The sequence below is a fragment of the Xenopus laevis genome, chromosome 1L (assembly GCF_017654675.1).
Source record: "Xenopus laevis strain J_2021 chromosome 1L, Xenopus_laevis_v10.1, whole genome shotgun sequence".
Lineage (NCBI taxonomy): Eukaryota > Metazoa > Chordata > Amphibia > Anura > Pipidae > Xenopus > Xenopus laevis.
Genome location: NC_054371.1, coordinates 174,341,530 through 174,355,126, shown reverse-complemented (window position 1 = coordinate 174,355,126; position 13,597 = coordinate 174,341,530). Strand labels below are relative to the sequence as shown.

Here is a 13,597-nt window from a genome sequence, read left to right as displayed (position 1 = left end):
AATTCACACTGTATAACCCATGCTGTTTTTAAATTGAGAATAACAATATGCAAATACAGACTAAAGTATTTGTCAAGCAAAGAGTTTCTTTTGGCTGAATACATTTCCCTTTCTCTCTGCTAAACTTAAAGACTTCAGCATTTTACATCATGGCCCTCCAGCTGTTGTGAGCTGCATCTCCCAGCATCCTCAATCAGTTATACCTTTGCTCAAGAGCTTAAATGCAACTTTTAGCTTTATATGTAGAACATTTTAACTGAAAGAATCTTGTGTTGTTTATAAGGGCGTGTAGCTTATAAGAGTTTTCTGCTGAAAGGGACTTTCTTATAGTTGCCAAATATCCCTAATGTGCAGGGACAGTGCCTTCATTTAATTCTCTTTCCTATGAAAGCACAATATTTCAGTGCTTCTCTGACTACAAAGTAACTTTCAACACTGGCATTGCTTAAACATCAATAAAACTATTATTATTATCATTATAGTTTATGTATAAAGTACCAGAATATTCTGCAGCACAGTACAAAACATTGGGGAGAACACAAACAGTAGGGAACATGGAGATATCAATTATAGTGATAGAATACACAGGGGTGTACAGTAACTACAGAGGAAGCAGACTCTGTGGCTGCAGGGGGCCCAGGAGGTATAGGGGCTTACAAGGCCCAATTAGTGAGCAATTTCAACATGTATTGGTAAAAAGGTTAACCTCTGAATATATTGGGGGGGCCCTAAAATTAATTTGCTCGGTAGCGTAACATGTAGTTACGCTACCGAGAATACACATTGTAGAGATAGTAAGGTTCTACCCAGCAAACCTTCTGCAAAGTAATTTTTTGGCTCTCCTAAACTTTGGGAATTTTTCATTAAACTGCTTATCAGTTAGGACCCCACTAGGGCCCTGAAGCAGCTGCAAGGTCTGCTTTCTCCATGGTTATGCCTCTGGCTATTTCAATGAGAGCTTACAATGAATCAATAATAATGCCACACCACATGCCACGTATAGAAAGTTTTTGAACTTTGATGACTTACAGACACTAGGGGGCAAATTCATCAAGGGTCGAATTTCGAGGGGTTAAATCCCTCGAAATTCGACTGGGGAATAGAATCGAATAGAATCGAATAGACAATTCAGGCGAATTTACGCGCTGGCGAATAGTCGTATTGGCGAATAGGCGCTCGATCGAATATTCGCTCGAAGGATTTTCATTCGATCGAATGCCTTTTTATTCGATCAAAAACTTGGAAAACAAGCCTATGGGACTTTCCCATAGGCTTTTAAAGCAATTCGGTAGGTTTTAGGTGGCAGTCGAAGTATTTTTAAAAGAGACAGTACTTCGACTATCGAATGGGCGAATAGTCGCAGCGTTTTTGCGCTCAATCCAATACTTCGACTATCGAATGGCGAATAGTCGCAGCGTTTTTGCGCTCGATCTATTCGAATCATTCTACTCAGGCGAATTTACGCCAATTCGATAGTCGAGGAGCACAAAAATTCGAAGTTTTTTTACTTCGAATCCTTCACTCGAAGTTAGTGAATCGGCCCCTAGGCGTTATTTATAAACACTTGGCAAATTTGCACCTGGGCAGTAACCCATGGCAGCCAATCAGATGGTTGCTTTCAGGGTTCAACCGGCAGCCGGCTGAAAAAACCTTATCACTGATTGGTTGCTATGCAAATTTGCCCAGTGTTTATAAATGACCCACACTGCCTCCTGTCCCTCTTATCTTACTGTGTAACTGGGCACATGTGACTCAGCATCCCAGCAGATCTAAACTGGAAACAGTAGAACTGACTCTAGTCTAATGATGACAATTTAAATCAGATTAAATTTTCCTAAATCTGTCCCTTATTGCTTTGATTTCCCTGTTCCCTGACCATACCCATTATGTATCAGTGCATGCTGGTTCAACAACAAATAAAGGTCTACAGATTGGTCAACACTGAGATAATCTATTCCTGTCATCATGTTGCCTATATATATGGTGAGGGGCTCATCACAGTTGCCCTTGCTTGGAACACCTAAAGATAGCTTTATCCAGGAGTGTTGTGTGAATATAAAGAACCTTTCTTCTCTGAATGTTTGCATTCATGTAGCTATATGTTAGCAGGGACTGCAATTCTACTTGATGTGTAAGAGGCATTCTCCTTGTGCTGTAATTGGTTGCAGACAGACAGTGCTAAACTATGGTTGTCCATGGAGATAGTTGGCAAGTTATATTACATCTCCTACCTGTGTGTATAAATATAAACAGTGATACAGTTATCCAAGCTTGGGAACTGGGGTTTTCCAGATAAGGGATCTTTCTGTAATTTTGGTCTCCATACTTTTAATCTGCTAAATCTCATTTAAAGATTAAATAAACCAATTAAGATGGTTTTGCCTCTAATAAGGGTAAATTATATCTTAGTTGGGATGAAGTACAAGGTACTCTTTATTATTACAGAGAAAAAGGAAATCACATTTCAAATTTGAATTATTTGATTAACATTGAGTCTATGGCAGATGGCATTCCTGTTATTCGGGTTTCCGGAAAACGGATCCCATACCTGGAAAATCTTTTTGCGGCCCCCAAAACTTTGAGAGGATGTCAAATTTCTGTTGCCCCTATTTTTACACCCCAAGATGCTGAATAAACGGAAGCAAATCTTTATTTATAATTAATGTGAGTTTTTCTTCTGCCTGCTAGCAATAAATAGCTGCCACAGCATATCACAGCTCTCCTTAGGGTAGGGGCACACTGGAGGATTTGGGGAGATTTAGTCGCCTGGCGACTAATCGCCTCGTCTTTTCGGCGACCAATCTCCTCGAACACCTTCCCTCTATCTTGCGCTGGTTAAATGAAAAATCACCTGCGCTAAAGCACGCGCTGTGATTCGTTTTCCAAAGTTGCCCGAAGTTTCCTCAAGAGGCAACTTCGGGCAAATTTGGAAATGCTTTTGCGCAGGCGATTTTTCATCTAAGCCAGCGCAAGAGAGAGGGAAGGCGTTCGGGGAGATTGGTAGCCAGGCGACTAAATCTCTCCGAATCGCGCAGTGTTCCCCTAGCCTTATTTCCGTGTCAGCATATTTGAAAGACTAATCCCCAAATAATCAACAGTGCAGATTTGCCTCTGTATACAGAAGATTAGAAGAATCAATGGCTTACAAAAAAAGCAACATTATTCTGATCCACCACTGCCACCACAGCACATCTCTGACTCTGATAAACAAAGGCAAAGGCATTTCCTTCTGCAGAAGCCGACTAGAACTTGGAACACTGTGTTCATTCATAAGGATGTTTTGCAAGATAGGCCAGGGGCCACTTCTACGACTAGGTTTTATACAGAGAAATGCTTAAACATGTCAGGCTGGTTATAATTTCTGCTCTCTGCAGACGTGTAAGTGCTGGAAGCCTTTTTCCACCCCGCTGGATTTTAGTTTAACATCTTTAAAGGTTGTTTCAGTGTAATTAAAATGTGAACACAGATTTAGTGTAATAATGCAGCAGTAAATTATTCTGAGGTTAATCCGTAGAACAAGTTCTACCTGGAGGGATTACAGATCATCTTTTCAGGAACCTTTGTCCTTTAATAAGGAACTTCTAACAGTACTGCTAACTCTTTGCACTAGAATGTGAAATAAAGAAGACTAACAAGTTGCAAACATTTGTTTATTCATCTTTATATAAGCATTAAACAAAGGAAAAATATTTGCAAATAGTTTTTACAGCATTGCAGATCACACATACTGTAAATCAGTCCATATGCAAAAGATGTAACATATAAATAAAACCTTTTGTGGAGTACTTGCCATTGGGTAATCCAATAATTTGATAATAAAATAATCTATTTAAATGCCATTTTAAGGTCTGTCCTCAGGCTCATATTGGCCCCCTACGGTGATAAAGACCATCAGTGTTTTCTGATATTGGAGATAAATATCTCCAATGATGTTGCCCATAGCAACCAATCAGCAATTAAATTTAAACACCTACAGTACAAGTTAGAAAACAAAAGCAAAGATCTGATTGGTTGCTATGGGGAACATCGCTGTGGTTATTTATCTCCATTGTTTTTAACAGGCCCTGTACATTGTAAGCTCCACCGGAATAGGGACTGATGTAAATGATGTATAATCTCTGTAAAGCATTGAATAAATGTGTTGGTAGTACATAAATACCAGGGAATAAATAAATAAATAAGAGGCACAGTGCTCTCACACAAACCATGGGCACACATACATGCTAGGTTACATCAGCCAATAAATGGACATTTCCTGTTACAGTTAGCGCTGCATTATTTCCTGTTAGGGGATCAATAAATGAACACACAGACCATCACAAAATGGTGGCTGGAGATAAAAAATCTAAATCGGCAATATTAACTGATATATCTACCAATGTAATAAGATCTTTAATAGGTCACTTATTATGATGTACATTTTCCGATTATTCTGAACGTATAGAGAATTGGGGTAAATAATCTCCCCGAACTGCTTCCTCGTGTCTTCCCATTCATTATAATGACAAGTTGCCTGCGCTAAAGCACACACGGCGCAGCGTTTTCGAAGTCGCCCAAAGTTTCCTCACAAGGCAACTTCGGGCGACTTCGGAAAACGAAGGGCCGCGTGTGTCATAACGCAGGCGACTTCTCATTACAGTAGGCGCAGGACAAGAGGAAGCAGTTCAGGGAGTTTAGTCGCCTCAAAGAAGAGGCGATTAGTCGCCAGGCGACTAAATCTCCCTGAATCGCCTGGTGTGGACTGACCCTTTTGGTATGGTATGTTCAATTTTCTGGGCAACTTGAATTGCCCTAGTTATTTATTAAAGACATTTCTTAGGAAATGTGTCCCACAAAACAATATCTGTAGAAAATATATATAGTACATGCATAACCCATTGGAAGATTCCCCATCTCTGCAGACAACTCTTTGTATTTCTTTAAAAAAACACTTTTACTGTTTCTGATGGAAGTCACGGGCTTTGTGTAAATATATGTAAAGTGTAGTACATGTATGTTGTATTTTTCTTGAATATATTCGTTGGCAGGTCATTTCCAGTTAGAACAAACCCCGGGTTGGATAATTAGAAAAAGTGAGAGTTCACCAACAAATCGCAGTGAAGTGTAATTTATTCTTTTTGCTCTGGACCCATTTCAAGCAAAGATAATATAATTCTGACTTTTCCCATTTGAGCCATAGTGCACAGCTGTGGAGTCAATAACCTGTAATTACTCCCAAATCTTTCTCAGTCATAGTCACATTAAGAGTGCAAGTTGCTTGATTATTTTTGTTTCCGAAGTCCATGACCTTGTGTGTAAGTTGAACCTCAACTTCTATTTTCTCATCCAGTCCACCATTGTTTCTAAATTGCTCTATATTTAAAGAACTCAATCTTAGAATGGCACCATCTGTTAATGGCAAACCATAGCTCCCAAAGCAGAGCATAGCCCTCCTGCTGCTGCAGATGATTGCTCTTTTCTTTAGGGCCAATAGGTCTTATTTTGAATAAAATAAAACCCAGTATTCACCCCCACACACACACATACACTATGCAGCCTCATGTTTCTTTCAAGGCAATACACAACACATTCGTTTATTGGCATGTCTCTCCTACACCTGACTATACCTATATCGGGCATGCTAATCAAAGATCTTTAACATTTATTTTAAAAATATCTGCCATAGAAATGGGTTTTGGAATATAGAAATGGGTTTTGGAATATTTGGGGACTTTTTGTGTAATAATAAATATACTATTGTGCATGTCCATATGTGTTAACATAAAATAGCAGCACCAAAGTGCCAGTAGGCTACAAAGGGTGTGTGTAGTCATGGGCGAAGCCATGTAAACATTTCTTATTATGAGTCATAGTCCATATCCATATATATTGGATATAAATTGGAATATCTACTGTACTATGTATAGAAATGTATGTTTCTAGCATTTATTTTCTTATCTTTATGTATGATGATGCATCAGTTGCTCTTTAACATATTTTTTTGTCGAGTGACACTTTTTTTGTGGTGAGTCAGTGTCAGAAGCCTCTGGCTGGAAACATTTGCAAACCTCTGATAAGACCGAAACTCAAGGAGAGCAGATGATGAAGCTGGAGTTGTATGTTATCTATGTGGTCAGTAGTTAAAATAAGTGGGGAAGGCTGGGGACAGGGACTTTGTTTCCCACCAAAAACAGTTCCAGAAGAAATGGGGGAAATATATTAAGTTTGGGGTTTGGCATAGCACCTATTATCTGGAATTCTTGAATGTTGGGTTTTCTGAATAAGGACTCCTCATGCAATGTGGATCACTGTACCTTAAGACAACAACCATTGTAAACATTAGATAAACCCAATAGGTCTCAAAATTATGGATTCATGGACGAGGTACTGTTTTATTGTTGCAGAGGACAATTAGAATTGTTTTCTAAAATTGGACTGTATGGGAGATGGCCTTCCTGTAATTTGAAACTTTTTGGTTTCCATTTAAGAGATTCCATATCTGTACAATATGAACAGATATGGAATATGAAACTGGTAAGGTTAAAAAATTACATAGACTTCTACCTGTGGTGTCCCTTCAAATAGTCTTGATGAACAACATACTGAGCTTGAGTTTTATGCAGTTAGGAAAAACAGGATGACTTCAATGGCATACTCATGGAATAAAGCTTCTGAAACATCTAAGGGTATTCACTAAATACCTAGACCTAAATTTAGATTCAGATCTTCAAAAGAAGCATTTGTTTGTCATGCGTTCAACTTTTCTATGCTTCATAAAACCGAGTCAGTTGCCACTAATAAAGTTCTTCATGTGAATTCTTGAATATAATCTCCCAATGCCCGAAGCCCCCTCCACGGCAGATATCCAGTTTATGGAGCTTTAACTGTTCTCTATTCAAAGTACAGGCACCCCATCAGCAGTCTGCCAGTCCTTGGGCTCAAAGCCAGAGAACTTCACTCCCCCATGGCTTGGTATGGTGGATTCATTATTTCTCTACTATACTGCCTTAAAGCTGCTGCATGCTATGTTTTTTTATAAAACTATTCCTTCCCCTGACTCCCGAAATCATTTAATTTATCCTCATTCTGAAAATATATTACTTTTATTAAGCCTATTCCAATTTTATATTTAGACCTTCTATTCAGATTTTTCCAGGACTTGTATGTGTTCATAGTTTGTGGGACTCCCAGTAGACATTACTGGGCCTATATTAAATTTACTAAGGTCTTGTGAGAGGAAAAACTTTATTTCCCTTCTATAAAGGGTCATCATAGCCTTCTTCATGGCACAGCACAACATAGCACTGACCACATCAGGGTAAACTTTCTGTCTACTCACAGCTTCTGTTTGGGGTAATCGAGGGGCTGTACAATTTTGACACTACTCCCTTAAATGATTTATTAGTAAAAGAACAGAAGCGACTTCTCCCATAGTAACGTCTGTCACTTTAAAAGAGATTAGTTCAGAATTTATGATTTTGGGAAAGAGATCAGCGTCTGTCATTAAATGAAAATGCTACTGCTTGTCTTGAATGCAAGGTCTTTTAACTTCTGAGACTGACGTATAACTTATGTAAGTGATAAAAATTATGTAAAAAAGAGATTACAGTGTGCTAGCAATGCATCAAAAAGCTTCAAGCTTGTTGTAACATTCTCAGATATACGCATGTCATCAACTTAATGTCGCTATTATTATTATTAACATGTATTTATATAGCGCCAACATATTGCGTAGCACTGTATACACTATATATATTATTGCCTCTGCTTCTAACAGGAAATTTCAAGTCGTAAATCTATAAATGTTGACCTCTTACTTTATTTTTCTTGTTCGTATTGCTGCCTTAGCTTGCAGTTTCAGGCTTACCTAAGCCTCCATTATTATTGGTTTTGGTGGCCACAAATTTCTTTCTAATCCACTAAAATGTTTCTTTCAAGTCATAATTGCCTGGCAAGAAGCAAACAGAGAAGAGGGTCAGATAAAAGCACCCAGAAGTAGGAAAGGCAAAATACAATTTGCATTTGCAGGAGCAGCATGATCAGATTGATTGTAACCTGTATTGTAAAGTGGTATTAGCTTAGCCGTTCCCTTCTCTTATACACAGTTTAGCTGGAACCCTATATATGTGTGGATATTGTGATGCTTTAAATAAAATAAAGCAAGGATAAGACAAGGAGCTAGAATTTTCTGAACCATTTCTTTGCATTGTTTCACCAATAGTAATTATGACAGATTCAAGCAGGAGAAATGCCATTACAGAGTTAGAGCAGCCACTTTAGCATCTCGTTATCTTCTGAATTTCCTCCATGCTAATATCCCACATGGGTTATTGCTTTATGGCATTAATTTGCCAGTGTTATTACCCATTACAGTTAAACTTCCCTTGTGTTATTATGCAAAATATTTACACCAGAACAAGTTTGCCACATTACACTGGCAATGGCATAATTATGATTTTAAGAGAATATACGTTGCACAGAATAATAATAATAATAATAATAATACAGTTATATTGGATCATATGTTTTACTTGAAGCCTTTTCTTTTTGTTTTCAATTACTTGAACTTTAAAAAAAAAAGATCTTTCAAATAACTAGCTGTACAAGACCCTTCAGTCTTTAATAATATGATCGGTTCCACTGCCAGTACAGTTTCAGCTGTTTGCTCCCCAATCCCCAGCTCATATTTATTCTTCATTTTACACTGTGACAGCTAGAAATTGAATTACTTTCGCTAATGCAGTAAGGGAATTTAAAAATGTATGGTATATCCAAATTCTAGCCCAGATCTAAATATACAGTATACAAAGCAGTTTCTGATCAAAGAAACTCTGAGGTTTGTTTAGTGGGTCAGGTAAGGGCACTCTGGACGGCCAAGGAAAATCCCAAATGGTTTGATCAGCCTGAAGTCAAAGCATTCACTTTTTTCAATAGTTTCTATCCTGTAATTACTTCCATGCATTCGCTGACTACACCAGTCTAAACATACTCCTTGCTCCACCTGCAGATCCCATACCTTCTCCTGAACAATTCCCCCCAAGAGACAAGACCAAGAATGCAACCCGTTGTATTTGGAGAAAGCATTGAAGTCAATCCAGAGCCTGTACAAGAAATCAGGTAACTTGGCATCATAGTGTAATAATTTATCATATGATTTCCCTACAAAGGTCTATTTTAATGCATTTACATTGAAATTTACATAGTGGGGAAGATACAATTAAATACAATCAATAATAGCTAGTCTGTTTTGTTACTAATGTACTTCAAATTGGAAGTCAGAAACAACCTAATAAGATATTTTTCAACCTGTGGGCTCCATTACAGGCTGACTGGAGAACTGTAATTATCACTGCCTCGCTCTAACAACATACAACTAACCCTCTCTCCATCAGCTTAGTTACAACTTCTAATTGAAAACAGGATTATCCATGACTTTTGTGTAGTATATTTGTCTAACAATAGAGAACTAGGATGGCAGTAGAAGGCAACTGACAAGCCTCCTGCTGAAGATGAGTAATTTCACAACTATGCCAGTTGGACTCTTCTGGTGTCATAAACAAAATGAGTCTGTTCCATGAATTTGTATCTGGCTCCAAACAGCTCATCACCTTTACATTCTCTTTCAGGTGCAACTCAGAGATCAAATATGATTCAGAGAAGCATTACCGTGACCATGTCTTCTACGTACCAACTCCGACCGTCACCTCTTACAGCGAAACCATTATTTCCACCCCCAACTGCACATGGAGGAATTACAAATCCCAGCTGGTTTTTGAACCACGCAACAAGCCTTTAAGGTTCCAAAGCACAACCATTATCTTTCCGAAACACACCAAAAACATTTACAGAACAACACTCAACTACAACTGTGGTGGAAGCAAGAAATGGTTTGCATCCAGTGTGCAACTTGAACTCTGCGAGGAGACCAGCCCCTGTATCATATACACAGAGAATCTTTAAATCTGCTTTAACTGTTATGAATATTCTGTCCTATAACTATGCACTTGGCTTCATAAAAAGAGAGCGTTGTAGTAACCCTCTGGTACTAACTGTATTAAAGCCATCATTGCTAACACATGATGTATGGGAGTAAAGCTGCACAAAAGACTCACGCAACGTTCAAATGTCTTCTTTAAGACTGCTTTCTTAGATCTCTATCTTATGTATCGGAAGAAAGAATTTTGCAAGTTTCATGGTGATGGTGTCTTGGTTGTAAATTTCTATGTTAAAAGACATTTTTCTTGCAAAAAAAAAAAAAGGAGTTGACAGTTTCATGTGGAAGACTGGCATAGACTTGCCAAGTGCCTAAGCCAAGGGAGAGGCAGCACCAGCTTAGAATCTGAGAAATACCAGTGTTTTGTATTTTCAAAAAGCATTGAAATGTTCAGAAGAGTGGCAGGCCGGGTGGTCAAGCTCTTATAGAGAGAGATCAGTGCAATGGGTGGTTCTGGTGCTCTAGCTACCAGGAATGAGTCAGATACAGTCGGAAATTCAGTATGTAAAGCAAGGAAACGCAAGACCTAAATCATTTGAATTGAAATTTCCACTCTCCCTCAGCTGCCAGCTGTGGAATTTACTTCACTTTACTATTGCTGATTTAAAATGCTTCAATTCTAAATATCAATCTGAAACAGTTAGAGCATTGGGTGTGCACTTTGACTGCTTTACCACACTGCCACTTCACAACAAATGTGTTATGGCTAAAGGGAAATAATTCATTCATAAGTTGGTTTTTCATTTCTCTAATTTCTAGTCAGTGTTCAGTAACACTACATAGACACATTGTGGACAGACATAGAGACTTTCTATACATATTTTTATAACATTGGTGGCAGCCATACTGCTTCCTCATGCAAGATAGAAATTCCCAGATACTGAATGCTTGCTACTCTTTTCCAGGCAATACCTTCTCACAGATGTCATTACGATGTCCCTTTAAAACAAGGAGCGTTGCTTGATAAAACTGGCAACTACAAAGGGCACTTTCAGTGTATACAGAATCACTACCCTTCTGTACAGTCACCTGCCTTGTAGAACATTGTTAAAGTGCAGTTATTTTCTGCATCTGGGTTTATGTTAATCCCTGGGTTTATGTTAATTCCACCCTACTCACCTGTGGCATGGAGCATGCACAATACTCCTTGCCAAGAAAGTTGCAGGGTTTTCACTAATATGTGTGAGTAAAATTGACAGCCTGAATTAATTTGGTCTGCTCTGCTTATGAACAGTGATGGGATGGGGCTAGCAAGCCAGGCATGCACATACTAAACACTTGCGATAACAATAATGAGCACATATAGTGAGTCCTTGAGAATAATGCAGGCACCATGGGGAGGAGCAGAAGCCTAGACTATATGTATAATGAGTGAGTTCCATTAATGTCATCATAATCATGTCCATCATAATGATACATAATATTCAACAATTTTATTGAATTAAAAAAAAGGAAATACAACTGCCATTGTCCCTAATGGGGGTCATTTCCTAATACAGGGGAAAATATATAATAAATGTCAAACCTGAAGGCTCTTGAGGGAACCCAGGATCTATACATCAACAAGTTGGAAAAACCATGCGCTGGGCAAAATTATGCAAAAATATTCACAAAAACTGGATGGTCTGCTAGCAAATGAAATGAAATTGTAATTGAGCAGGTTTGGTTTTTTTAGTTTGAATATCATACCAAAATTATAATGTTCTTGTTGGGTTTCAGAAGATGGTAATTATTTTGCAGAGATACTGGGGCTCATTTATTAACGCAGCACAGCGCTAAAAAGAGCGCAGTGGCCTGACATTTGCCCAGCGCATGCGAATATTTAATAATGTAGCGCACGATACCTTAACAGTGCGATTTGTGCGCTAATGTAGACACAGACAGGTGCGACGTGTGAAACTGCGTATCAGCTGTCGCAGTGCTTATAATAAATTGTGCGCACAGGAAGATACCGCAAAGGTAAGGATTAGTTGTGCTCATGTATGAATGCGCTGCTTTAATTAGTTGCGTCACATATTGCGCATATTGCGTTCACTTAGATGCATCTGCATTTGTTTCTGTGCTAATATTTGTCTGGTTGCAAAAGGTGTTTAGCCTACCTGATACCCTTAAAGGAACCTTGGTCAATATAAACATGTTGTGTGGAAGGCGTGGTTAATATGCACTTTACAGGGGTTGTTCATCTTTGAGTAAACTTTGAGTTAACAAAAATCCCCACCAACAGCAGCACCATTGTATTTGCCAGAACCCAGTTTAGCAGTGTGGCTCTGCACACATATATAAAATTCTCTTTTAAGCAACATGAAACGCAAAAATGTGAATATACTAGCGCAGCTGGGCAGGAATGCGCATTTTGAAGAGCGTTACTATTACGCCACGAAGAGGCAGTCGTAAAAATTGTGGTGCTGTTGCCCGGGTGCAGTTTTGCACATATACAGACGCAAATCTGCGACGGCCGCAGTGCAAGCGCATTGTAGCCACGCCCACAGCCACGCCCCTAACAACCACGGCATCGTTTGCAACATAAATGCCCAATCTTTTGCGCAATGCGCATAAACAAAACCATCGCAAAAGCTCTCTGTTATGCGCAATATCACGCAAATATATTAGCGATCACGCTCGTGATGGCGCAGACAATCTTTTGCGTCCACTTATGCGCTGCGCTGCTTTAATAAATGAGCCCCACAATGTTAGAGAGTGACAGAAAGAATATGCCTGCAGCAGGGTTTGATTCACTACTAATTTTAAGATTTGCTTCCTTATGGTGTCATATTCCTTTATAACAGAGAGATGGTACAGATTGACCTGGTTTAAACTCAACCATGCAGCATGGGGTTTGACTAGTAATAGCGAACCCGCATAAGCATTTAATAGGTGTTGTGGATGGAGCTGCAACCCCCTTTCAGCACATATATAAAGACATACCATGGCAGGTGACATTAGGCTGGGTGGGGGCAGGTATGTAGAAAAACTGAGCTGAGACCCAGTGCTTAAACGCTCACGTTTAATGGCTCAGTAGTTCTTATAAACATGTCATTTATATGGGGTTTTAAAATGCCTTAGGGGGAAGGTTGATGTTTAATGTGGAAATCAGCACTTTTTAGTATTTTTGTGCAATTTCAGTTGCTATTGTGTTGCTATTCATTTTCAATGTAGCTATGATAATGTGTGTCTGTATGAAGACTGTTTTGTTTCCTTTTGACCTCTAGAAAATGTTAAAAATGTAATTTAATCCCTTGCAGTTTCAATGAAAATTATTTTTTAGACACATTCAAGATTTTATATTAAAGGGGTGGTTTCCCTTTACGTAACCTTTTAGAATGTTATAGAATGGCCAATTCTAAGCAGCTTTTCAGTGGGTCTTCATTATTTATTTTTTATAATTTTCAAATGCCTTCTTCTTCTGACTTTTTCCAGCTTTCTAAAAGGGGTTACTGATCCCATCTGAAAAACAAATGCTTTTTAAGGCTGTAAATGTATTATTATTATTATTATTATTACTACTTTTTATTAATCCTCTTTCTATTCAGACCCTCTCCTATTCATATTCCAGTCCCTTATTCAAACCAGTTGTTGCTAGGGTAATTTGTACCCTAGCAACCAGATTTCTGAACTTGCAAACTG

The 13,597-nt window shown here is 38.5% G+C and overlaps 1 protein-coding gene across 1 annotated transcript in view; it reads left to right on the top strand.

Moving 5' to 3' along the window:
• LOC108716503 (refilin-A) overlaps positions 1 to 11,825 on the top strand; it is a 34,710-nt gene extending 22,885 nt beyond the window's left edge. Inside the window, exons 3-4 of the mRNA XM_018262690.2 lie at positions 8,987 to 9,096; positions 9,606 to 11,825. Of these exons, the coding sequence (XP_018118179.1) occupies positions 8,987 to 9,096; positions 9,606 to 9,939 (444 nt within the window). The 3' untranslated portion in view covers positions 9,940 to 11,825. The remainder of the gene's footprint in view (positions 1 to 8,986; positions 9,097 to 9,605) is intronic.
• Positions 11,826 to 13,597: the final 1,772 nt, after the last annotated feature.